This window comes from Etheostoma spectabile, chromosome 17 (assembly GCF_008692095.1).
Source record: "Etheostoma spectabile isolate EspeVRDwgs_2016 chromosome 17, UIUC_Espe_1.0, whole genome shotgun sequence".
Classification (NCBI taxonomy): domain Eukaryota; kingdom Metazoa; phylum Chordata; class Actinopteri; order Perciformes; family Percidae; genus Etheostoma; species Etheostoma spectabile.
The window spans coordinates 9,892,230-9,918,694 of NC_045749.1; the positions used below are offsets into that span (position 1 = coordinate 9,892,230).

Sequence of the window (26,465 nt, forward strand, 5' to 3'; positions counted from 1 at the left end):
CTCCCTGGATCAGGGGTTTAAACTTCTGTCTGTCCAGCAGCACGAGGCCGTCCACGCCACCTGAACACCTCAAGGCATTCACCTAAACAAAAGCAACTTAATTATTCTGGTATACACAATTTTTACTTTTGGAGTTACAAGCTAAATCTTGATTCTGTGCAAATTTACAGACCGTTTTCCCCAATGCTTGAATTAAAATGCTGCACTGTCAAAACATACTTAGACAGGGAACATAAGTTTCTGACCAAAGTTTTTTCTCTTCCAAGGTACAGTAGGATGTTCATTTCAAAAAATATTGTAATTATATGTCAACTGGGCTGACAACATGCGTCAAAAACAATGAAAAAACAAATATAGTCCAGACACAGCAGGATGATGAAATAACAACCCAACTGTCTCCCCGACACAAAGCAACAGGAGTTTCTCAGAAACACAGCAGGGTTCTGACTGTGCACAGGACTCTCTGGCACATATTTGACTTAGCTTTGTTCAAAAATTCTATATTTTAGACATTTGCTGTGTTTCCATTTCAGGCACTGCAGTAATACTTTGCTACTTGCAACTGAGTCTGACTCTTTCAGAAAGGAAATTAATGAAATGCGGAAATGAAAAACATTGCAAAAGGTGAAATGTGAAAAATTATATACATTTTATACACATGAAGTTATCTTATAAATGTGTAAAAGTGCATCACGGCCACATTGACTATGTTTACATGCACATAATATTCCGTTTTTTGCCTTTATTCTGAAAAAGACAATATTCCGACTAAACTATTTACATAGCAAATGAAAGTGAATAGTCCACTAATATTCGTGTTTACATGTGGCCGTGCAAAATCTGATTTTTTTTTTAAAGTTTGGTGGACTTGTTGGAAAACAGCGATCCTCAATCATTCCTTCAACCTCCTTGAAAAAGTCAGCGTTGCGATGTTTGCCCATATCTAAAAACTTATATTCAACTTTATATTCACTTATATTCAAGTCTTTCATAATGTTTAAAAGTAGCTGTGTTTCTTTTCTTTTGAGCAAGCATCTCTACTGCAACAGACAGAGTTGATCGTAAGCCGCAAACAGGCTGCAAACAAGCCAAAAACTGAGGTAAAACCCCAGATAGAGACGCATATTTTGAATAAGCTGTATATACAATATGTCTAAAGAATGCCTCTAAAATCAGAATAATACCGGCATATCCCTCGTCTTCATTGAAAAATGCTAAATTTATGAAATAGGCCTTATTCGGAATATGCTGTTTACATGACCTCAATCAAATTTGAAATATTGTCATATTCGGAATAATGGTGGAATATTGGTGTGCATGTCAACATACTCACTGAAGCTTACTAGGAAGTGGTGGTATCAATAATTGAAATCAAGCTTTTAATACCTGGATTTCACAAGCTTGCTGTGAGTGGTACACATAGTGAAAAGCCTCTTCTACTGTTTCTCCCAAAGCAAGCAGCCCGTGGTTCCTGAGGATCATCATCTGAAAAACACAGGAGACATCTGAGCTGCATGATGGCCCACCATTATCACCATGAAACGCTAAACAAATCTAGCTGACCTAATACGACAGCATATCCAGATATGCTAACTTACATTAATTACATTAAAGGGGACCAATTATCCTTTTCCATATTTTCTGCTGATCATATTGACTGTGTCCAAAGCTTCAAGTGAGAAAAAGGTAAACGCAATCCAGATTTCTTTTCCAGAGAAGCTTAGATATCACTGTTCTAAACAGGTGTTTTTTTCTTGTTAATGAGAACAGACAGACATTCAGCAGGTCATGGCAATTATTATCCTACAATTAAATATTCCAGTATGTAAAAACAACAACATACCAGTCAAATGATATATATAAAAAAGTACATTAAATATAAAACATGACAGATATAAGAGTGGTATCAATCTTCTCAGCATTTAAAGCTTATATGCTTAAATACATTTTAAACTATTCTATTAAAAGGTGTTTCTAATAGTCTGTTCCCTTCATGTATTAGTGCCAAAACACTGAAGAAAAGGATCAGTTTTAGACTAAATACTTCCGGTTGAAGTTGGTAAGCAAAACAAAAAGGTGTTACATTTTAGTAATACATTTGTATAACATACTTCAGTAAATTCATTTCTATTTACTAACCAACAGGTACAAATAACCTCACATACAACCAGTTGTGCATCCAGTGTAATGTAATAACGCATGACGTCTACCCTGTAGTTGAAAGACTGCTCTAACCCATGAGAAAGTGAGTGTGTCACTAATGGAGTCCCTTGGTTTGACAGTACCTTGGCAGTAGGGCCCAGAGCTTTCTGAAACTCCACCTTCTCCTCTTTATTACCCAGGCTTCCATGGTAACCAAAAGAGCTCACGTCTCCCAGAAGCAAAGCCTCATGGGATATGGGCAAGATTCCACATTTCATGGAGGAGACCTGTTAACATGGTTAAAAAGCAAGTAAGACTTTGACGCACATAAATAGAGGCAATTACTTTGCTATCAGGCCCAAATAAAACTTTACACGGCAATGTTCAGCATGTGCTGTGCATTTTACAGCCAAACTTCAAAGGAAATGGTAAAAGTGTGTTACAGGCATCTAAAATAAGTAGCAGGGGGCTGCTTTGAATTCAGTCTTTTTTTCTGGTGCAAAGTAAGTATTTAGCAACAGCTTTTATGTTTTGATTAAGATGCAGCTCATTTAATATCGGCCTGGAGCGTACTTACAGCAGCTGTAGCGGGGGTATGTATGTGGATGATACATCTCACATCAGGGCGCAGTGAGTAAATGGCGGAATGAGGAGCAAACCCAAAGTGGTCGATGCCCAGATCAGTAGAACCCTGGTCCACCACCTCACCAATAATGTTGACTTTCACCTACACATGGCAGAGAAACAGAAGAACCATCTTTAGAAGATGCCAGAATAATACCATTAAAGGCTGGTACCCTGTGGAGTTTTCTTGTAAACATGCAAAGCTTTGGTGTACAATCATTCATTTCTAACAAAAACACATTGTTTCTATCCTTGAGGCCTGAAAAAGTGTGTATTTCTTTTGTAAAACATTTGAAAGGCCTTTTTTCATATTTTAGAACCTCCATCGTTTACACCCACGTTTGCCAGCTAGCTAGCATTCTCCTACTTTCTGGCTTTTTGCTGGAGCATTACTATGTGTATGTGTATCGTGTTATCTACATGCTTGTGTGTGTGCATGTGTGTCCTTGTGGGAATGCATGACATGCTAGTAAAGCATGGATCCACTCATAAAAAATTGCTCCCTAACACTATGAGGAGTCAAATACTCCACAGAGTGTATTTAAGGCAAAATTACTTTTTCACTTTTTCATTGTCTACCTTCTGTAAACAGGACACTGCACTAGCATCTATGTTGAAAATCCAAACAGCCGGTCAAATATTTAATATATAATATTTAATGAATTTAAATCCCTTTCTATTTCATTGTAAATGACCTAATTCAAAATTATCAATCTAATCAAACTACATACTGCCATTACATGTTTTATAGTGGATGTAGCACTGTTTTTGTATAATTACCATATCCTGTATATGTATATAACCTTTTAACGGTGCTTACATTTAATAAAGCAAGAGCCCAATTTAGATCTGAGCAGATGCCAGTTAATATGTTCTTCCATACAAAGTTTTTAGTCTTTGGTCGGACTAAAGACTTATTTTTTGGAGACAAATGACAACTCACACTATTATTACATATTTTAGAATGGAGAGAGACACTAATGGTATTTGAGCACTGTAGTTTACTGTTGGATACATCTAGAAACCTGTACGAACTCCGGTAAAAACAGGTCTGGCAGACATAAGATATGTTGAAAACACACATCCAGTATTACCATCAGAGGGACCTTTTCCATTAAAATAAAAAAACAAAAAATTCTTACTGCACTTACACAACATATTCCTTACTTAACTTTTTAAATTGGAGGGTATTCATTCAATGGATTGTCAACAACATACATTTTGATTTCACAGAAAACACGTAAATTGTGTATTATGATGGACTTCAATGACAAAGCAATCTGCACTCATGATTGAAAAATAGCAACAAAGTCATTATTCTTACCAAATTCGCTGCCGTCACCTCGGCGAAAGACAGACCTTGTGGACTAATAAGAACATGATCCTGCTCTTTATTGACACGCACCTAAAACAAACATTATCACATTAGTAAAAGCCAACAGTTATAGGTTAAATGTAATCAATAACACGAGACAGACATTCTAAATTGTCTGTGATGTTACGATGGTGTATAAACAGTGTTCGCTATTTTTCTCCCAATAAATTAACTATTGTCAGTGTCACAAAAAACTATATCTCTATTCTAAAAAAGTTATTTAATTTGGGTTAACAGCTACTCAGAGCAAGGAAACTCTTTTCACAGATTCAAGGGTACAGGAAACTCTGAACCACAAAGGAAAACTCTTCACTCTGAAAACTCAAATCATTGTGTGGGTTGATAAGAAGTACTTTCTAGGCTTTGTCTTTGGGGAAAATCTGAGCTTTATATCTCAACATCGCAGGTGTTGTTCATCACATATTTTGGTATGAGTTCTTGCTGTTGGGGAGCTGTAAATATTCACAAATCTGACTTTTCCAAACCATAAATAATATATAGGCTGTGAAAATAATGAGGTATTCCCCGTTAAGCCTCTTGGTAGCCAAAGAACATAAGGTGCACATAAAGATACACAAACCTTGTGCAGCATACATAAGCAGAGGTGCACTGGAGCAGTAAGAAGTTGTGAAGTTGTACTCACAGTAATGTAGGAGCTTGTAAAACGAGCCCAGCTGAAGATGTCAATAAGCCTGTAGAGGCTGGCCAGCCTGCAGCGACTCTGTTTCTCCCCTTTGGCAAAGGAGGGAGACTCAATGCCATACAAGTCATTGACTGGAGTCACCATCCCAACGCCTGCCACAAGACATAACATCAGTAACTTGGTGATGCATCATCAACATGAATTTGCAATTTTTCAAACGTCTACAAGGTTGTTTACATGGTTTGCTTTCACATAAAGTTAAAACATGCCAGAGAGTCTCTACAGCTGAAGCTTAAATAAGGCCTTTCTCAGAACTCCGAACGTGTATTTTGGGCTGTAACACCATACAAGGGCATTTAATGATACAGAACCCTATCTTTTACAGCCACTTTAGCTTTTTAAAAGAGCAGATCTGCCCATGCGACCTCATAGCCATTACCTACAGCGACGTAGATGTTTCTCAAACGTATGGTTTTGATAATCAAACTTTTTAAAATTGTCAGTTTTGAGAGCTCTGTGACCTCCACAGAAACGTAAGGCCAAGAGGAAAGGTTAACATAATTAGCATTGCAAACTGCTGTAATTCATGACCAACACTGGTCATGAGGGCTACTTAATAGAAAAACTGACAATGAAGAATGCTGTCAACAGCTTTCTGCCTTTTCTGCTGTTTCAGGGTTGTTCAGTGTCACAAGAGTCTGACAATTCAGTCTCTGACAATAAAGATATTCAGCCTGCATAATGCACACAGAGTATACACAGGGAATGATAATCAGGCCTGAAGGGAGATAGATGGAGACGTTCACACACACACACACACACACACACACACACACAACAGAGACACACGGCTACTCACTGATTGGTGAAGTCAGGGGGCCAGCCCCTCCCAAGGTGTTTGCCATGACCAGGTCAGCAATCTGTCTCAGAGCCAGGAGACCCGTAGGGTTGTTGCCCTTTGTCATCTGGTCATGAATCAGACCTTCCAACTCATCTTTAAACACCTGTAAACAAAATGAAGAGTTCTTATGGTAAAGCTCCATCAACCTAGCAACACTTTATAAACAACCTAACCTTAACCTTATGCCAACACCTCAGGATGTCAGGGAGCACAGCATGCTTATTACATCTGTACACAAATCAAATCACCAAAGACCACAAGAAACCTCTTGTATGTCTGTGAAAAGGGCTCGACTAGAAGCAGGGGGATCGCATTAAACCTCACAATAAATCTGTGAGTCTTGAAAAAGCACTTTTTTTTCCTCTGTGCTGCACAGCTAAGCTCCAGCATTCTGCTTCATCCCACCACGGTTCCCATGGTGATGAGATGAGCTCCACTTGTTGGGCTTGTTATGCAATCGCAGATGAGTGGGGGCTCGTCTTATTTTAATGCCCTTCTATGATACAAGGAGCATCCTTATACTTCATTGAACCAGACTGCACTGCTCTGTTTCTGAGATAATCGTTGCTACTGAATATGTGTGCAGACTGAAATGCTACAATTAGGGCTACAACTAAAAATAATTTCATTATCCGTTCATGGTTTAAGCTATTAAGTGTCTGAAAATAGTGAAAATGGCCTTAAATTTCTTGTTTTGCCTGATCATCAGCTCTAGCTTACAATACAAAAGTATGTACAAAAAAAAGTATGTATTAAATGTATTAGACTATGCAGCCTATTCTTACTATATAAATAATGGGTTAATACACATGTAATAACACTGGTAAAACACCAACAAGATGAAACTGATTTCAATATGTAAACACACATATAGATGGAAGTTTATCTGCCACAGTACCAGATTTCATTATAGCTGCAGGGTAAACACACAGCTAAACCCATGTTTGAGCCAAGCAGAGTGTATGAATTGGCCTTTACATAAACAAGAAAAAATAAAGCATTTCAGTCAGTCTTGAAGTGAAGGTACGGAATGCCTCTCCAGCTTTAAAAAGACTACTTTATTACTCATACACTCTGAATGCTTGTGTGTAGAAGGACACTTATATGTTGCTGCGGGCTACATACCGGACTCTGCAGGATCTGGGTGACCCTCTTCTTCTGCTCCATCATGCTGAAGTCCTGCCTCAGGTCTGGCGACATATTCCTGCTGCGGAGATACTCAGGGTCACTCTCGTCATTGCGGTCAAAGTAGCGCTCCTTGGGGTCGTTGCTGGACAGGGACAGGGTGAGAGACCCCGCCATCTGCCTCAGCTCCACCAGACTCATGTCTTTGCTAAACGGCCTCCTACTCTTCCTCTGGAATCTGTAAGAGAGGATGAAACATCACAGCTTACTTTACATTCAGGCTGTCAAGGCAATGGGTGTTTTAACAGAAAAGACACTGTATGGGTGCTGTGGTGACTCATCTAATTACAGAGATGGAGACAAAAGTGCGGAGGACATTGTTATATGATGGATGCCGCATTGTGAGTACAAAGCTGTTGATGTGCAAAAAACGGTGCTGTTGTGAACATAATGAAGTTACTTTCACAGAAGTACAGTTCAATAACACAACAATAAATGTGAACGTCTTACACTCACAGACCCTCTTATTCTCACAAGAATTTATTTTCTATTACTTTGTGGGTCGGAAAAGTTCACTGTCTCTCTCTTTTCTTTTCTACACACATGCAGGCCAACTCAAATAAAGTGTTAGATGAAAGCAGACACTTCTATCGCTCACCCAGCAGCTATAAAGCATTTTCATTAGTAAACAAAGGTAGGCCTCATGTAAATTAGCCGTCTTGAATAGCAGTTAGCACCTTTAGTGCTGCTGTGGTACCTGGATGTGGGGGTGGAGGGATACAAGAGATTCAGCCAGGACTGCATTACATTAGGCCTGCAAATTAAACCGTTCACTACACCAAACCGAATGTAAACTTTTACTGCGGGTTTAGTAGCAGGCTCTTATCCAGAGCGCGCGATGCATGGCGTCAAATTACAACTTAAAACCAGTTATACTACGAAAAGTAACGCGGGAGGGGGATAATTTAGCCTGAGCTACACTTTAATACGTTTACAGGCTCCATGAAAACAAAGCAAACGCAAACCCACGAGGAGAAAACTGTTACTGTAAGTTGAAAATTACCTGTAACAAAGTGCTCAGTTCGTAAAGTAACTGACTCCGGCCGATGTGATGTTGAATGTCTCCGACAGAGGGTTCAGAAATGTGAATAAACCAGACGGATGTTATTCCCAAATCGGATAGCTAGCTACATGGTGGGAAAGAGCGCAACTTGGTGCAGCTACAGTAACCAGACGGAGCAGACTGCCTGCTGCGGGTGAGTAGTAGTGAGATGAAGAAGAGTGAAGAGTGGGGCATGGAGGAGGATGTGGGTGTGTTTGTGTGGGAAAAAGGAAAAGTTAGCGACCATGTGACTTCACTTATCCACCCACTATCGGCCTTATGTATGCAGCGGGACAAAGGGATGGCCACTCAGGATCAGTTTAGCTTTCCAGGCTCTTCTTTCCAACAACACTGTAGCTCTAGTTTAGCGACCTTATTTATCCCATGTGGTATCCTTGATATCCGACCAACCTTTTTATAAGTTGCTACAGTTTAAAGCAGAGTTTGGGATTAATTTTTATTTGTATCTTTCTGTGTCTTTGTAGGTGATTCATTAAGTTGTAGCCTACCACTTTATTTCATAAATAACCGACAGGCTCGTGTGTCACCACAGCCCCTCAGTAGAGGTTTTAGCTAAATGGCCTAGCCATAACACAGCACTTCAAAGCCAGAACAAGTGCTTCCCTCAAAAAGCGAGTGCCATTAAGGTTTTCCAAAACATAGGATATTTGCTCTCAGAAAGCAATTAAAACACAGATGTGGTCTCAAGGAGGAAAGACTGTAGCCTACCATTTCTGATTCTTTCATTCAAATTAGGCCTACACTTAATCCCACATCTGCAAACTTAATTTATTCTGATCACTTTCATGTGCCACGTACATTAACATTTGTTATTTTAATTAAATCGCTATATGTGCATCACACTGAATCATATCAGACAAATTGTATTTTTATAAACCACTTGGTTGCTTAAAACAGTAAAATGATTATCACGGAATCTGCGGTCTATACTTTCATGGAAGTTATATAGCACATAAGGTCATCAATTGATAATATAGCGATAATAACACAGGTCGGCTAATGTAGCCTCATGCTAGGTATGAGAAAATACCTGCATGCTGCTTTTGTTCAAGTGAATTCATTTGGCTTTCTTACCGTGAAAGGGAAATACGATTAAAGCAAATAGGAAATTGTGCAGAGTTATCCTGCTGAGAGAGCAGGGATCCCTTCTCTCTTCTTTACATCTCTCAACTTTATTCTGGCCAGTCTCTCCAAAGAGTATTCTAGCAAAATTCAAATAGTGAAGACAACTCTGGACTCTCTCATTTTCTCAGCACTGGCTTTCAGAGTTATTACCCCTTTAATCACACACACAATCAGACACACCCACACCAATATCAAGATTTAAGAAGTAAGAGAGAGAAGGATTGGATCACTGACTGACATAACAATGCCAGGAAACAGAGTGGAGTCTGGGAGGCGGAGCAGATATGTGGACATATTGGTTGATGTAATGAAAAGCAGAACTTTCTGACTCCAGAGCTGTGTGAACCCTGAAACCCTGCCTCCCTTTTTTCTGGCAGAGCTCCCACCGAAACCACATACAAGCTTAAATGTCTGCACACACAGACGCACTAAACACACACACAACATCCTCCCACCCGCCAGCCCCCGCATTCTTGCTGACTATTTGAACTTTTCAGTGATGGCAGTCTATCTTGGAAGCATTGACCAAATGTCAGATGTTATTAGTCAATGTCTCATTCATACAGATTACTGGTCAGGGTCATGATGTCCAAAGATAAAAGCACACCTTTGTCTTGTCACAAACCAACTATAACCTCCCAAATAACTTCCACATGCAGACACACAAATGTTGCCTGGAACAGCCAAACATGTGATAGAGACATTAGTACAAAGAATAATGACCAATAAGAACCATGTTGTTCAACCACACTGTAGCAGGCAGAGCATGTACTGAGAAAGTAGGGATGCATACTGCAACATTTGACCTGGAAATTCTCTCTCTCATAATTTGGTCTCAACTCTACATGTCATGGGTTTGAAGTAAGGTTTATAACGGCACCGAGGCTTGTGTTTTATCTATTTTCTCTGAATGTGTGATATTTGTCTTTTGACAGATACGTGATATAGCCTACGGACTGTCCAGGATAGGCAGAATGTAGAGGAGGCCACTGAGCTGATGGCTCATAATACGGTCGGCATTGTTGTCAACGTTTCAGATTGGTAGAGTAACAATATTTATGTATGGGTTTGCATGAATTGTAATTGGCATACAAGTAGAAAGTTCTGAAATGATTCAGCAGTGGAATACAGGACCATTAAAAGCAATTTTTAATTTTTTTTTAATATCATTAACTGTGTCATTGACTATACATGTTAGAGATCCAGTCAGACTCCTTGACTTTTAGTCCACAGTGTGGTTTTAAGCTCCAAAAATCCTGGATCCTACACTTCCCATAATACAACTCAACGGTGTGTTTAATTAGACCCTGCCTGCCTGGTAAACATGTATGTCTTTCAAACTCCCCCCCAGTTTGAAAAGCAGACATTGTAAACGCTTATACATTAGTTGTCTCCATGCCCAATGTGAGATCATCCTGATGGCATCACAAAGACATCATCTGGGTTCATTTGACAAATGCTCCTGCAGAGCCAAATAAGACCTTTTTCACAGTTTGAGTAGTACTCCTTGTGACAAACAAATTCATCTTTGTGTGTCAAACTGTTGAATTTGCTCTTTAAATGTTTTACTTTATTTACTTTTTCTATATACTTATTTTTAATCTCCCAGTTGATCCATAATAATTGTGAGGTTGGCACAGAAAATATTGCAAGCTCTATGCAAAACTCAAACAGCATTTCGTTATTTTTTATGTCTCATTTTTTCCCATGATCCTTTGATAGCTTAGGGCTGTTTTAGTCTCAGGTCATTAATAATAATTACAACACTGACATATAACTTATGATTTGTAGTATTACTACTGGACTACATCAAAGCAAACTTTAGGTGACAGTGTTTGCTTCATTGGATATTATTACAATGACTTATTCAAATCAACTCTTACAGCTAAGTTAATACATCTCATGCAGCTGTTAAATTCTGTGGAATGAAAAGTTTGTCTCTTTCATTGGAATCTGTAGTGTCATCTTCCAGCTGACGTATGATGGTCTAAATCCGGACTGTATTCTCAGCAGGTACTACAGATGACACCAAAGTACTGCAGGACAAGAATTCTTCAGTGGATCTTTGTTATTGTGAACAATATTTGAATAGGCAGACAAAATCATCCCCGAGGTTTATTGGGACCACTCAGAAAGTACTGCAACATTCAAAGCAGCAGATTTTTTATAGATTTTTATCACGATTGATGTGGAGGTGTTGGGGGGGGGGGTGGAGATGACATCTTTGTCTCTGGCCTGTTCCCAGCATGGTTGCCAGGGTAACTGATGCTTATGCTGTCTCTTGTCTGAAGGCTGAATTTGGTGAAGAGTTTACACACAAGAGGCTGTTATCTGCAAAATGCGTTAAAAAAGAAGGAGCCCTCTACCAGTTCATGGAAATACATTGAGAATTAGCAAATATAACACAGTTATTCTGCCTCCTTGACTGATTGTTCTTCCTTGTAATTAGAGCATAAAGGAAAGAGTCATTGTATTCCCTCATTAATCAAAGCCATTATGTATTGATTTCCAAGAAGATTGAATTTACAACTGTTTCCCTTCCAACTACAGACATCTTTGAAATATTGGCCATAACCGTTCAGAGTTTTGCAACCCATCTTCCTGATAACCATTTGTGGTAGTTATACTTTGGCCATTGCTGGGGACTTTTTATACTAACTCAATCTAACCCTTCCTCTGAGTGCAAGCAAAATGATAAATTATCTAGGAAGCCTAGATTTTATTTCCAAATCCAAATATTTAAATGCTTTTGAATTATTTAATTCCTGTGTATTCTGTATCTGTCTCTTGGTGTTTATGAAAGGCACTGTCTAACTTGATTTACATTTGGATTTAAATAACAGATCAGAGCATTATGTAAATGTCCATGAAGTGTAACTCCTGGGAATGGTCTATTTCCAAATCACAATCAAAGGTTACTGAGAGGGATGTAGCTAAATGTCCTTGACTGGAAGCAAGAACTTCCCTACAGTAGTTTTCTAGGACTACTGTACATTAAAATGTACATTTGCATAAAGCCAGACTTGCACACAAAGCTCTTGCATCAACCTTGCAATTAAGGTTGGAGAGAGAAGAGTTTTTTTTTTTTTCATTCCTGCTACTAAACAATAGCATTGTTACTTCACAACTTCACACAGAATATATCTCTGCACAACTTGCTAAAATGGGCCTGCTACACTCCCACAGCAGGGTGGGTGGCAACAACAGAGCTTACTTTGAACTTGAAACAATTTACATTGTTACAGCTTTTGGGTGTAGAACCGCATCGGCATACACATGCACGTAAACACACACACAAGCGCAACCACACACACACACACACACACATTTCATGTGGATAGCAATATACTTTGTTTATCTAAGTGGATGAGGTGGCTGTATTCCCTTTTGTGATTGTCTTTGGATGGCCTCCATGTTGGAGATCTAGTGATTAGCGTGTGGCTCACTTTAACTCAGGGCTGTAATAGCAGTCGGCTAACAGATCCCTTGTATGTTGTCACAACCAACACTCTGGGGAAATGAAGGCTTGATTTTCAATTTTTTAATTCTGTAAAATTTCTGTAAACCACTAACATTCATGCAAAAACCTGACATTTACTACAAACCAAAAATTGTCCAAATCTAGTGCAGTGAAAGAATGCCATTTATTATGAAATTCACTGGGCAAGAAGCTGATGACATCATAAAACTTAATCTAACGTAATATTTATTAAATGAAAAATGTGAACAGGAACAATTCATTGCATGGGTGAAAGGGTTTGGGTCACGACCTGCCTTTTCAGTTTAATGGCTGTCTATAACTCACATCACCAGGCACACATATTATGAAATCCTGTTTCTGCCTCAGCCCCACATCTAAAGTCAACAAATGCTCGTTCAGAGTAATGTTTCTACAGGGTGACATTAATTGAAAGCAGCTGTTTGAAGCCTCTGCAGCTGGAGTTGACATTGCAGATGCAGACAGGCCTGTTTAGAAATGAAGATCTCCAACAACGTTAAAGCTAGAGAATGCTGTAAAAGTAATCAAATCTTAATGCAAAAAAGTGAATGCACAGAAACCATATACACCATGTCTTGATGTTTTGTAAATTGCTTCATAAAAACATGTATCACATAAACGGTCCTTTATCTGCTATCTGCGCATTGGACATAGCCTCTTTCTCTCCCAAAGCTTCAAAGCCCACAGATCACAAAATGTGCTTTGTTCGTAGCTCCAGCCAACATAAGCTACAATGGGTAAAAACGTCAAAAAAATACTTACGGTGTTGGTAGTTTTTATCCTGCAGGATAATTCTTCAGGTTTTTTTCAAACTCCCACGGTTCCAGCAGTTGCTAGCTGTTTACATTATCACTTTGAAGAGGGTCATCTGGTTTCCCAGAAGATAGTCAACTTCTGCTTTGCCTCTGATCTCCTCGGCTCTGACCGCGGCTGCCTATTCTCACAGGAAAGCAAGGAAACTTGTCAGAGGAGGTTCTGGAGACCAAGCTATAAGATGGTACTGGACTCAACAAAAAGAAATGGGAGGGACAAGATTAGTATTGAAGGTAATACTAAATGTTTAAATAAGCAGGAATAACTTGCAAATCTGGATCTAACCATAAATTGAGAAAAACTGCAGCAGTCTCCTGTCAGGCATTATTTTCCTCTGCAAATTGAACATGCTTCATGTTTCTGAATTTCGCTGTCGAGGAGGACATTGCACACAGTGAATGCTTGCCCACTATCACCTCCTCCCACATACTCTCTAACAGTGAGTGAGTAGGATGTGCTGCTCTCCCTCTTTCTGTACCTCCTGAATACATCAGGCATCTGAAGAGAAGAGTGCATGCTATTGCTGTGGAAAAGATAGAAATTCACGCTATTGGCAGTAAGCTACAAATTTGACTATAGCAACAAATGCATAATGATGATAAATGATCAAACTGTATATGTTGGTGATAGGTCAGTCTGGATGCAGTTAGTACTTAAAACCCCATCAAGAAACACCAAGAGAATGAAATATGTTAACTTTTTGTGCAAATTCCAGCTCAACAAAGCTCTGCTGTGATATCTGTAATACATCTTTAGTATTTATGTTCTCAATAAACATGGATATTATCCATCTAATGAAAATGAAGATGTTTTGGAAGAGAAACCAACAGGAAACTGTCCTCTGATGATTTTATTTGAGTTGGCAGCAGCTGATGAGTTAAATATAGAGATTTCTCTTTTCCTCCCCACTACGCTGTTGTTGTTGTTGTCTTTGCACAGGCTGATAAAACATTCATTTCCTGAGCTTTCTGCAACCACTGAACCACACCCACGGGACGGCCCCCTGCCAAAGAGAGCACCCAGCGAGGTCAAAGGTCACACTCAGATGAAGAGTTATTAAAATAAACATCCAAATGGTGAGGCTCAGACTCTTCCTCTGTACAGCCATAACTTTGAGCAGTTATTGCATTTCTGCTATAGCAACACACACACTCTCAAAGAAAGTTTCTAAAATTAGGCCATGTTCGGTAAAACTTGTCAAACAATATTCCTACACGACACTGCCATCTAGTGAGGATTCTGCAAACATAATGACAGTAAAAGATGTCACATCTCCCCATATGCCCTCCTGTCACAAACACTTGCGCTCTCTCTCTCTCTCATTTGGTTTTTGGACAGGCACAACCAGTTATCTGGAAAATCAAGAAAATAAAAAACTTGGGGCGTTGGAGGCAAGGAACGTCACTCTGTGGCTGGTAGCTTTGGGCTGTGAGGTTTCGTGCTTTAGATTTGGGCAAAAAATACTTCACTTTGTTTCTGTGAGGAGTGTCAGTCAGATACTTTGTGTTGTTTATATGCTGGGGAGAGAACTACAACGTATGTGTGTCATCAAAGTATGTGTGTTATTTTTAATTTTAAGTTATTTGTAGAAAAAGCTGTTAGTTTAATGGGAAAATATTTGTTTTTCATTTAAAAAAATTAAATTGTAATTTCCCCACTGGGGATCAATAAACAGTATAAATTATAAACAAGACCAGAAATGACAAGAATTCCCTAGCAATGGTCTATATTTAAATGTGACGGGAATCTATTAGATTGACATGAAGTTATTCAAATATAGACAATAAATCATACATATCAGAGGTCAAAGAAGTCAATCCTTGCAGCAAAATGCCAAAGAATTGTTTTAATAGCAACTTATTCGTAGTCCATATAGCTCCCCCCCCAGCAACTGAAAAGCATTTAAACATAGACATAGTTTCTGAAGGATCTTTTCCGTTCACAGAGAAAAATGGTGACATGATCACAAAAATTGGCTACAGCAGGACATCACGCACCATATGAGGGAACATGTGAGGTATGTTGATGTAACAGATGTGACAAAAATGTCAAAAATAACTTGGTTTCATATGACAGCTTGTTATGTAAGCTCTGCGAATAACTTTAAAATGCATGAATGAAACTAATTAGCAGCGACAAGCTCAACTTTTTTAAGGAGTTATCAAGGTTGTTACATTTCTGGTTAAGATGTGTGTCTATTTCACAGATCTGAATCCTACAAAGCAGTAAGTAAAAAACAGATTTTGCCCTCTTCAGAAGACACGAAAATATTGCGTATGTTTCAATGAGGCATTCATGACTGAAATCAAGGAACGGCATAGGTTAAGAGATTTTTCAGCAGATATTTTACAGAGGAAGGCGTTTGTACTAGTGACTGACTTGTCAAAAGCACTGGCATCACACTTGAGCATCACCTCAAAACATGTAACCGATCCCACACGCCTTTGAAAGGCTGATATGTGCAGCGCATCACCTTAATCTATCTGTGGAAGGATGATCATCTGATGGCAGTAGCAGAGATAGTCTGAGACAAATGAGCTGCCTCTTGTCAAGAAGACATGTTGGAGATGAGACTTTTGGTTCTTTCTTGAGCTGCTTTTATGTAGGCAACAACATGAGCATGCACCACCGTTGTTTGACTCTGCTGCTGTTACTTATCACAGAGCCCAACAGTTTTGTAAATAAATCAAAGCTTCTCCCTTGGGGCTACAAGGCTATGGTCTTTGTATTCAAGAGTCTTTGCAGCGTGCCATTCTTATGTTGTGCTCTTGTCATTTAAGCACTCGCCGTGATGTTTGCTATGGTCATTTACACCGCAAGCTCCTTTTGACGGAAACAGACAGATAGGATGAAAATGTTAATCAGACTCCCCTGACTGACTGGCTGGACCGCTCTTGGCTCCTTTCACCCTCTAACCAGAGCCCAGTGCCTGCCCTGCTCGTCACAGAGCGAAAGAGTAATGGCTGTGATCTAAAAGGCAAAGCCTCAACTGGGGTCACACTTTTATGCTGGAAGAAAGACAGGGTGCTGTCAGACCATATTCCCAAGTACTTGAAGAGGCTGTCTCAGGCACAAAGCAATAACTTTTGTTGTGGTTGTGATGAAGCCAACTGGGATGCACTGCTGCCTTAATTATAGATAGATTTGGTCATTTATTGATATTTTTTATAACTGATAGTATAATTCTCAGCTTTCATGTTTTATAATTTTTGCTGTGTGTATTATGTTTAGCCTGACAGTATCTGGGAAATTGAAAAAAAAAACTATTCACTTCCATAATAGGATTCATTATCTGTGTGCCTCAGATAATTTGACAACAGACAGCACTATAGCATTAAAGTTTGAATAGTAGAGGATTCACTCCTAGCATGACCCTGGGTAGCCTAATGGCTGTTGCAGATATAGTGAAATATCCTTCTGCACCACCATAATAAAGACAAAAATAGCCTATTTTCTTTAAACAATGATGCCTAAGTCATCCCAAATAATACCAATGGACTTAGACAGGTTCACTCAGGAGGACATGAGGCACTTTTCCTACCCAGCCTGGCTTTGTCTGTCTTTGAATTCTCCTCTACACTGCAACACAGATTGCTAAAGCCAGCTAGTTTGAAGAGCCACAATATCTCCTTAGATGACTCCAAACCTTAATTACCCTAGGACAGAGGCATAGAATGGATATCTAAGACAGCGTCTCACTGAGTACTCTGCTGCCTCAGAATCCATGTAAGGCAATTACTACCTCTGCAAAGAATCAAGAGGCACAGGTAAAGAAAAGAAAGCAAACTTCACTCAAATGAAAAACATTAAAAGCATATCCCTCCTGTGATCATCATTTTCTTGTCCTGCAATTCTCTACACCTGGCCGAAGCCCAGACTCATGGAGGCATCAGACTTAGTATCAAACTGAGAGGGACTTTAAGACTGCAAAGCTTCGAAAAAACCCACCAGCACAACTACATTTAAAGACATCATTCCTGTTGTGTCATTTGTACGGTAAATTGATTCCTCAGCCCTACATACTCACCCTCAGCATTTGGAATCAAGCCTCTATCTGCCTTAAATTCATACTTATGGATTAAAAACAATAACTGTCTAATGGTGGAAATCCGATCTGGAGCACTACCAAAATGAAATCAATTGTTCTTTGGCTCAAGGCCTACCTGTCCAGATAATATCATGTAAATCCAATAATACATTTTGAGATATTTGGTAGAACAAAATAACTAAGAGGCAAATACATAACCTTGTTAGCCTAGATAATAAGAGAGCTAGTTTGAGATAAATATTTAACACATGCTGAGACTCTTTCTATATTTTCTAGGCTAGTGAATGGTTTCTAACATTGAGTTTTAAAACATAATTACTTTTTAGTAGAATAACAAGGAAACATGTAATTAAAAGTTACTTTTACTGACTTTTAATGACTAAGATGATGATGTGGATGATCACGCTGAGGGCTGTAATACTTTGTTATGCTATATAAGTTAGCTGTAAGAGTGATGCAAGAACTTTCTAATGCAAAACTATATCAAAAAGGAATTTAATGTTCAGGTGTGGGAAGCAGTGTTTCTCACAGACAGCACAATTTGTTACCTTTTTAGTGTCCCCAGAGTTTTCAATTATTTGTTTGATCTTCTTGGGCTTTTTCAAAGGCACAAAAGTATTTGTGATCTGAAATACCATGCTGAGTTTTTCACATAACACACCTGGACATTTGGATTCATATCTGGAAGATCAAAAACTGTTTTCAATGTTGTTTCAGCTGAAATAAAAATAATATTTTAGACTTGCAGCACAGTGTCCTCCCAACACCCACATTTTGATTAAACACATCCCCTTCTTAGATTAGGTGTTCCTGTGGAGGCAATTTAAAAAACAACGTACTGTAAGTGCATCTGTCTTCGTTTTTTTTTTACTCTCCTAGATCGTTGATGAGAGTGTTCAAACAATTCAGCCACAATGCCAGATGTCTAACTTGCACCTTAACTTGATGCTTGGGTGGCTCTTGATGTGATTATCATTGAATTCTTGAGGGTTTTCACTGTGCAAGAAGACATTATATCGCTGTAGCAGAACCATTCGGCTTCTCTAACCTTAATTCAATGCTGTGTTTTGTTGCCCCTCATCAGTCTGGTGCTCGTTCACGGAGCCCTGATTATGGCAACACTTTTCATTGTTCGGGTTCAAGGAAGGACAACCATTAAAAACTAGTAAGTCTCTTAGAGCTGACTTTACGTTTTTTACATTTTCCTTCTTTCTGTTTCTGATTTAACATGGCTCAAGAGTCTACAATCATGCTAGCAGCTCCAGAATTCTACTTAGGCACAGAGGTAGGCCTACTTTGGCCTAAATGCTAATGTCGCTTACAATGCTAACATGTTGATGTTTAGCAGGTATAATGTTTACCAGGCTCATTGTACACACTTAGATTAGTGTGTTAGCATGCTAACATCTGCTTATTAGCACTTAACTCAAAATAAAGCTGAGGCTCATGGCACTATATTTAGTTTTGCAGGTATATAGCCATAAAACAAAGAATTGGGCAAATTTGGACATGATGATGGCAGTAGCTGAAAAGTTAAGGGATCACCAACACCATTACAATTCCTGAGTGGGACATGTCTGGACCTAATTTCATGTTAATCCATACAATAGTTGTTGAGACATTTGAGTAAAAACCAAAAATATCAACCACAGTTATTAGGATTTATCCTACAAATTGTGTGCCTGTAAAATTAAATATTTTACTAAAATACTTCAAATTGTGACCTGCTGGTGGTGCTACATGAAGAGTCAGGTGATTAGTCCTCTGGAGACAATGAGTGTATGTACAAAATTTATGGAAATCATTTCTAATAGTTCTGAGATACTTCAGTCAGGACCTAAAGTTTTAGACTGACAGAGATGCTGTTAACATCTTTAAAAGGCATGAATACTTTCTGTGTGGATCCCCAATCAAACTGGAGTGTGATCTCATATCTGGTTGCAACGCTAGAAGAAAATGTGAGCAATTTTAGTCTGCTGTTGCCTATGCAACTTTAAAGAAGAAAGCAGAGAGGGAGTCAAATACTGTTTAGGATGGAGAATAGGACCATCAATGCAGAATGCAGCAAACAGTCTCCTGAGTTGAAACTTCACTCAACTTAGGCCACAGCTGACAGTTAAGATTCCTCGATACAATTCATTTCTGGCAACACAGTGTTGCACACACTCAAGAGGAAATGAGAGAATAGGGGTAATCATTTTTTTTCTGTTAAAAGGATTGTTAAATCAAGTGTGAAACCATTCAATATCAATATTCTGGAGGTTTTTATTATTCACAAAGCAATTGTTGATGCAACTGAATTGCCCACAACTGTTTTTGATAGACGATAATGAACAGGACATGAGGTTATTATTACAGTGACAAAAATGTATTCTGGGTATTTTTCAGCAAACACAAAGCGTGAGTTAAACCACATTGTAAATAGTTTTGTCAGCTGCGTTATTAGACAATGCTCAATCATCTTTCAGAAAACTCTTCCTGCCCCCTGGGACATTAGCACCGTATTTCCAGGTATTGTTTTTCAAGACAGCAACAACAAAATAAGATTTTCTCATATGCTATCATTTTTCAGCATTTCATCATATACTAAAATCCTGTCACAACAGTATGCACTGCTGGCAAAGTCAGGCCTTGTGTGCATGACTTTCATGGATATTTATCTGGATTGTGACAATCACCACAGACACGTAATACTGTCCATTCTACCTTTTAATTGATCAATGTACAGTATTCATGCAGTTGATAAAAACCACATATGATAGTGTTTAAAATGCAAAAGCACACACTGTACCATTGTACAAGGGCGACAGTTCTCTCTAAAAAACTCTGCTGCTGGAGTCCTCAAAGGCGACTTTGCACTGGCTTTCTGTTTGTCAAAAAATTGATTTGAAAATACTGCTATTGATTTTTTCAAGCACTGGATGCTTTAGGGCCAAAATGCATGTCTCATCCACTGCTATTATAAACCGTCTGGATCTCTCAGGTTGTCTGGGGCAGGTTCACTTTCTGTCCCCAGACATGGAGAGGCAGCATTCAGTATTTAACAGCATTCATCCTCACATATCTTGAGGTCTGTTCCAAATCACAGTTCCTTCAAAGCACAATACGTTTTTGTTTGCTGTTGCCTTTCTAGGGAAACCCATCCAGGGATGGCAATATCCTTTAGTCAGTCCACCACTTCGGTCCAGACTGAAATATCTCAATAACTATAAGATAGATTGCAATGATATTTTGTACAGGCATTCATGGTCCTGAGAGCTGGAATCCTACTAATTTCAGTGACTTAACCTTGTTTGTGGAGTGAAATTTTTTGAGAACTATTTCGTAGCTTGCCATGAAATCTGCTACAAATATTCAAGGTCTAAGGTCTTGTTTTTGAAAGATGCTTTATGAATTAACATTCATTTATTTATTTAAAAAGCTGACTGCCTCTGTGTCACAGAGTAGGAATCTAATTTATGCATCTGTAATTCACTTAACATTTGCTCATCTTTTTTTGCAAGTTTGTAGTGCTCTAAAACATACTACAGCCCATTCTTTTATTCCTCTGCGTTGGTGTATGTATATTGGTAATATATTTGCTCATGTTTGACCTCTCACCTTATTATTCTCTTACGTTATGATCAGGGTTCACTTGCTATTCCTCAGTCACATGTAATATTTGCATATTTTTATATTAACACATTTCTTTGTTTTTATAGATTGGATTTTTATTGATTGTTGATTTGTTATGGTTGGTACATTTCTATCATCTATTGTAGCTAAGCGCAAACGCACTCCTAAATCCATTCAGCTGTTATCCAAATAAATGTATATTTTATCATGCTGTGTATAACTGTTGCATATCTGCAACTAGTCACTCCTGATTGAAATGTATCTCAATGTAAGTCCTATCAGGAAGACCTAACTCTTAATCAATGCTCTACCTAACTTGAATCAGCTGTTGGAGGTGTTCACCTTCCTTCTAAAGCAATCAGAATCATACTCAAATTGTAAAGGTCAATCACAGAGTCACAACCCTGCTTTAAAAAATCTGTTTCCCCCTTTGCTATTCAGCTGTCGTTGCAGGCAATAAGTGCGACCCTCCACCTCTCCTTCCACCTCCAGTCCTCTACTTCAGCTGACCGGTCCGGAAACTCCTTCAGTCTGATCTTCGGGCTCCTTCGTCGCCACCAACGGTGTCTAGATTCCATCAGGGGGTATGATGGTTCTCTACCCCTATACATACAGTATATACAAAATATTCGTATAGCAATGGAGTCTAATCGCCAAAGACTTTGTACATTTTAGCTGCACAATAAACCTTATTTGCATATTTGCAAACATGTCTTTCCTGATTGAAATGTTTTAATACCTGGCTGCAGACCAAACTTTCTTCGGAACAATAGTGATCTAAAATTGAAGTTGAAAAACTGAAAATCCACGATCTTTTAAATTGATTTTTATTTGTTCAGCAATGTGAATAGTTTTTAATCGACATCTGCAGGTCTATTTTCCCACACTGGGCTGTTATTGGTGTGCTGCTCTTCGTGTGCTGTGTCTGGCCTTTCTTGACATTGACTCATAATGCACTTTAGAAGGTTTCATAGAAATGAGTTAAACCTTAACTTTACCTCAGCTTACACAGATAGTCGCATACAAAACATACTGCACTACTCTTTGTGAAAACTGGGAAAAGGAAGGGTATTAAACGGTTCTATAGAAACCCGAGGGGATCTTTACCTATAATTCACAATAATTGAATGAGGTAGATGGAAATGAAAGCCCTTTTGGTTCATGAAATATAGCTGAGGGTTTGGTGCTGTACCTGATGCTCTTGGTCGTCATGTCATTATCAAAGAGCAACATGGTTAAATGAAAGAATTAAGGTCATGACTTCAGTATCTTGGCTGTGATTCATGTAAGCCAGCTGTCCCGGGATTTGAACTGCAGCTTTTTGAAGACCAACTTCAATCATTTTAATGAGTTCATATCGCTGCTGACTGAGATGTCCCTGATGTCACTGCAGGGTCCACACTAAATGTATTCCATTGTTGTAGCCATTGATTTTTTTTTCCCTCTGATGCATTTATTTATAATGAGCCAGGTCCCCTCGATGGTCCTTAGAGGCATTAAAAAAGTGACACAAATACAGTAGGATCCCCAGTGGTGCTCACACACCGCACAGCTCTATATGTTAAAGGTGAAGAAAATCCCTTGAAAAACGCCAAAAGAAAAATGGTGCACTTCTCACAATGTGGTCTAGTACACAATGTTCTATTCCTAATGGTGACTGTCATCCTATGTGAAGTCGGAAACAGGCTACATGAACTCAGCACAGTCAAAAAGTTGGCCTCCATTTAAAAATCCACAGTCTTCAAATGTACATTGTTTTGCACAGAATAGAATAGAATTGGGCAAGAAACATAATGCTGCATGGATTATGTTCACAATCAATATATTTCCAGTGTAGGAAGTAAATATTTTCATGGGGTGGATGAATGTGCGTAGAAGGAGCAGGACCTTGACAACAGAGACTGGGGATCACGTCCTGTATGTGGTCAGGTTTAGGCAACAAAAGGACTTTGGTTAATGTTAGGCAAAAGATCAATGGTTTGGTTAAATGTTAATAAAGTTAAATAGTTCTGTCTCGTGCTGCAAATTCTAATTTTGAAGTGATTGTGGCACTCGAGGAAAGGTCAGCGGTCAACAAAGCTATTACAATTCATCCTTTAGGGGGACATGAATATGTGTACAAATGAATGGCAATCCAATGTGTGTGTGTGTGTGTGTGTGTGTGTGTATGTGTGTGTGTGTGTGTGTGTGTGTGATTGATAAAAGTGCTATATAGTTGCATTTACCATTTAAAAAAGCACATTTATGCATACATTTTACATATTGAACTCCATTAGTATAAAAGGAACCACATATCCTCCTAACAATGCAGGATGAGAAGACCTGCCTTGATTTTATATTTCAGTATAACAGACCAACCACTATCACATATGAATGTAATCTAGGAAATTATAAAGATGAAGCAGTCTTTTCAATGTTACCCATGCAGTCACACACAAAGAAAACTCACCTTGACTTTGTTATTTTGTCTTTAACTGGCACTGAATCAACATTGTGTTAGCACCATTGTCCGTCACAACTTACAATGTGTTGCAGCTGCTGTGACTGATACCTTTATGAGCAGAATTAATGGGTTATTCATCTTTAAATGACTATGAAAGCCACCATGGGCACAAATAAATCAATTTTGATTACATCACAATGTAATTAAACCATTATTAGGGCTCTAATTAGTTCAGAAAACTTTTGATTCATTTCTACTGCGCCAAATTATCCCAGATGCTATTATCATGAAAAAACATACTTTAAAAGTGACAATGACTTTGTGACTATTTGTGTCTTTTTTTCTTCACAAAAGATCTATTTGAAATCATTGTAGATCAACCCAGACAGGGTTTCTTTTTGATGCTTTAGCACATCCATGTGAACGTCATATTTTATTTATAATGTCTGAAAAATGTGCCACAGAGAAGGCTTGGCATCCTACGTCAGGCATCGAAAAAACTGGATGGTGCTCATAAAAGTTTCAGCTCCTTTCAGGGAGAGTTTAGACATGTCTTTAATTATTTTATTTTACATGAAAAGCTTAAAAAAAACATTCACTCCATATTCAAAAATGGGAATATTTCTGGGTGCTTTCTGAGGGTAACCCCTTTTAGACCTTCTTCCATCTTCCAGGTGGATTTTTAGAAAAGATTAGAATTCTTTGAATTAAGAACCCAATGGAAATGGATGATCTTGATGTTATTTAGTGTCCATGTCCAATGTATGGACCAAATTATTTGTGGAAACCCGATTTCACTGAAAGTTATCATTAGAAACGTTGCCCCTAAATTTTTAGCTTTGATACCAGCAATATTTCTAATGCTCTCACATCAAAAATGTTCTGAGAAGTTACTGAACTCTGATAGTCTCCCATTGGAGATGCTTGTTCCTCATTTGTGACATGTTTCTTATTTCAGTCTTTCACAACAAAGAATAAAGTGTGAAGCTTGATAATGATGAGGTCATGCAGGTAAAATAAAGTATCAGTGTCATCACCCTGACACTGAATACTGATGCTTCCGTAAATACTCTATTGACGTCACTGCACGACTCCACGAACAGATTAATTTGAACCTACATAAGGTTTGTGAATACATTTCTGATAGCCTTGACAACTCTCTCTCTTCTCTCACACCTCCGATAAAACTCAACTGAGGAGTCTGCAAGCCTTTGTGTTTGCTTTTCACAGAGGCAAATCTCAGAGGAGCAGCGGTACGTTGTGCTATGACAGTCGAGCCTGGGACGTCGAAGTCTCGCACTTTTCTTCTTTTCTTTATCTTTCCTTTTTTGCTTTCCTTGGCTACTGAGAATAGGCTGAGTCTTCCCAATTAGCAGTTTTCTGTAGAGGTGTTGTGACAGCCAGGGAATGCATTTTACAGTTGTTAAAGCCTATCTGAAGTCGTTGTCAGTGTCTAACAAAGAGAATGGACTTGATAATAATCCAGAAAATGTATCTGTGATGATTGAGTGTACTTATGTTTGGATCAAAGTTGGTCTAATCCATACAGCACATCTGTCCAAGCTGCTTTAACACACAATTCTGAAGTTGCAGTCTGCTGCCAGATTATGTAGACCAGTCACAAATCACACCTGCATAGTGTAAGATGGTGGGAGACCTGCACAGCTTAGCTAAAAAAAACAGGAAGAAAATGTATAATGGGGAGACTAAGAGTAGAAATGTTACACTGGTGTTGGCATTTCTTAGAAGTGTCCATTTATTATTATCTGACAAAGACAATGAGCAATGTGTGGATGCAAAATGCAATAGAGTAATTTCACAGATCTTCAATAGAAATATGTTCACCATATTTTTTTACTAACAAAACAAACCTACTCTATACGTACTGAACAAACAAGATACCACATGGATTTTGCTATCTTTGGACAGAGCAGCGCTAGATGCTTCTACTGTTTCTAGTCTTTGTGCTAAGCTAAATTAGCCAGCTGCTGGCGGCAGCTTCACATGGAGCTATGTACAGCCATGAGAGTGGTCTAACTCTAAGTGTGTGTAAGAGTGTAAGTGTATTTCCCAAAAATGTTTAACTTTCTCTTTTTAAATGCATATCACACCTCTGCCTTATCTTCCACTCACAACACGTCCAAATAATGAAAATATATATCATCGTACCTGCTCTGTGAGACAGCCACTATCGCATCTCAACACTGTCATCAGAAGCAAAAAGGAACTGATTTCTAATGGCGGTTTTAGTCTTAAATGACAGCCCTCTGTGAGTGCCATTGTGTGAAATCTACTCCAATAACTCCATTGATTCATTTTGTCTTTTGAAATGGCAGCCATCAGTTCTCTTATACTGATACAGAGAGTCAATATGTGGCTTTACTGTTCTCAGTGTTCTCAGTTAACTTCACCCCCTTAAGCTCAGCATGTCTGGGAAATGAAGTAGCCAGGAAAGAACGGGTCTGTCAATGTAATGAACACTGGCATGCTCTCAATAGAGGCATGCCCTCTTGCTTGCAGTGGAATAGATTTATTTCATTTTCTTGTTATTCATATGCTATTTATGACAGTCACCTGCATGCTGATTACTTTCTTTCAGAGATTCTCATTGCAAAAGCATTGTAAATATGAGCACACACAGTTGCATTTACAGTTTGGTAAAACATGCTGCAGTGCAGACCAGCTTGCTGTATAATTGAGAACTGGGAATAGCAGTGAAGGGGCTGACCTATTTGAAAGGAGCTGTGCATTTCATACCTTCAAGCCACTAAATTAAATCCTTAATAAGTGTAGATTGACAGCACAGTTGCCTTGTGTGCTTGGGGAATCTTGGGGAAGTGCTGCCAAGCACTTTACCTGTGTCCCTGAGCTGCAGTGCAGGGTCAGCGATGGAGGTGGCCACCTCAGCTGGGTGTAAAATGGCCACTAAATCACAAGTGATACAGGCTAGTGCTTGCGTGGATGTGTGTGTGTGTGTGTGTGTGTGTGT

General features: G+C 38.7%; 1 protein-coding gene across 1 annotated transcript in view; it reads right to left on the reverse strand.

The window, feature by feature from the left end:
- Positions 1-8,145, reverse strand: part of LOC116705395 (gamma-adducin-like) — a 14,627-nt gene extending 6,482 nt beyond the window's left edge. The window contains 10 exon segments of the mRNA XM_032541545.1: positions 1-13; positions 16-82; positions 1,387-1,485; positions 2,286-2,429; positions 2,720-2,869; positions 4,091-4,171; positions 4,785-4,936; positions 5,644-5,788; positions 6,811-7,048; positions 7,874-8,145. The exon segment at positions 1-13 is cut by the window's left edge and continues 94 nt beyond it. Of these exon segments, the coding sequence (XP_032397436.1) occupies positions 1-13; positions 16-82; positions 1,387-1,485; positions 2,286-2,429; positions 2,720-2,869; positions 4,091-4,171; positions 4,785-4,936; positions 5,644-5,788; positions 6,811-7,011 (1,052 nt within the window). The 5' untranslated portion in view covers positions 7,012-7,048; positions 7,874-8,145.
- Between the last annotated feature and the right edge of the window lie 18,320 nt (positions 8,146-26,465).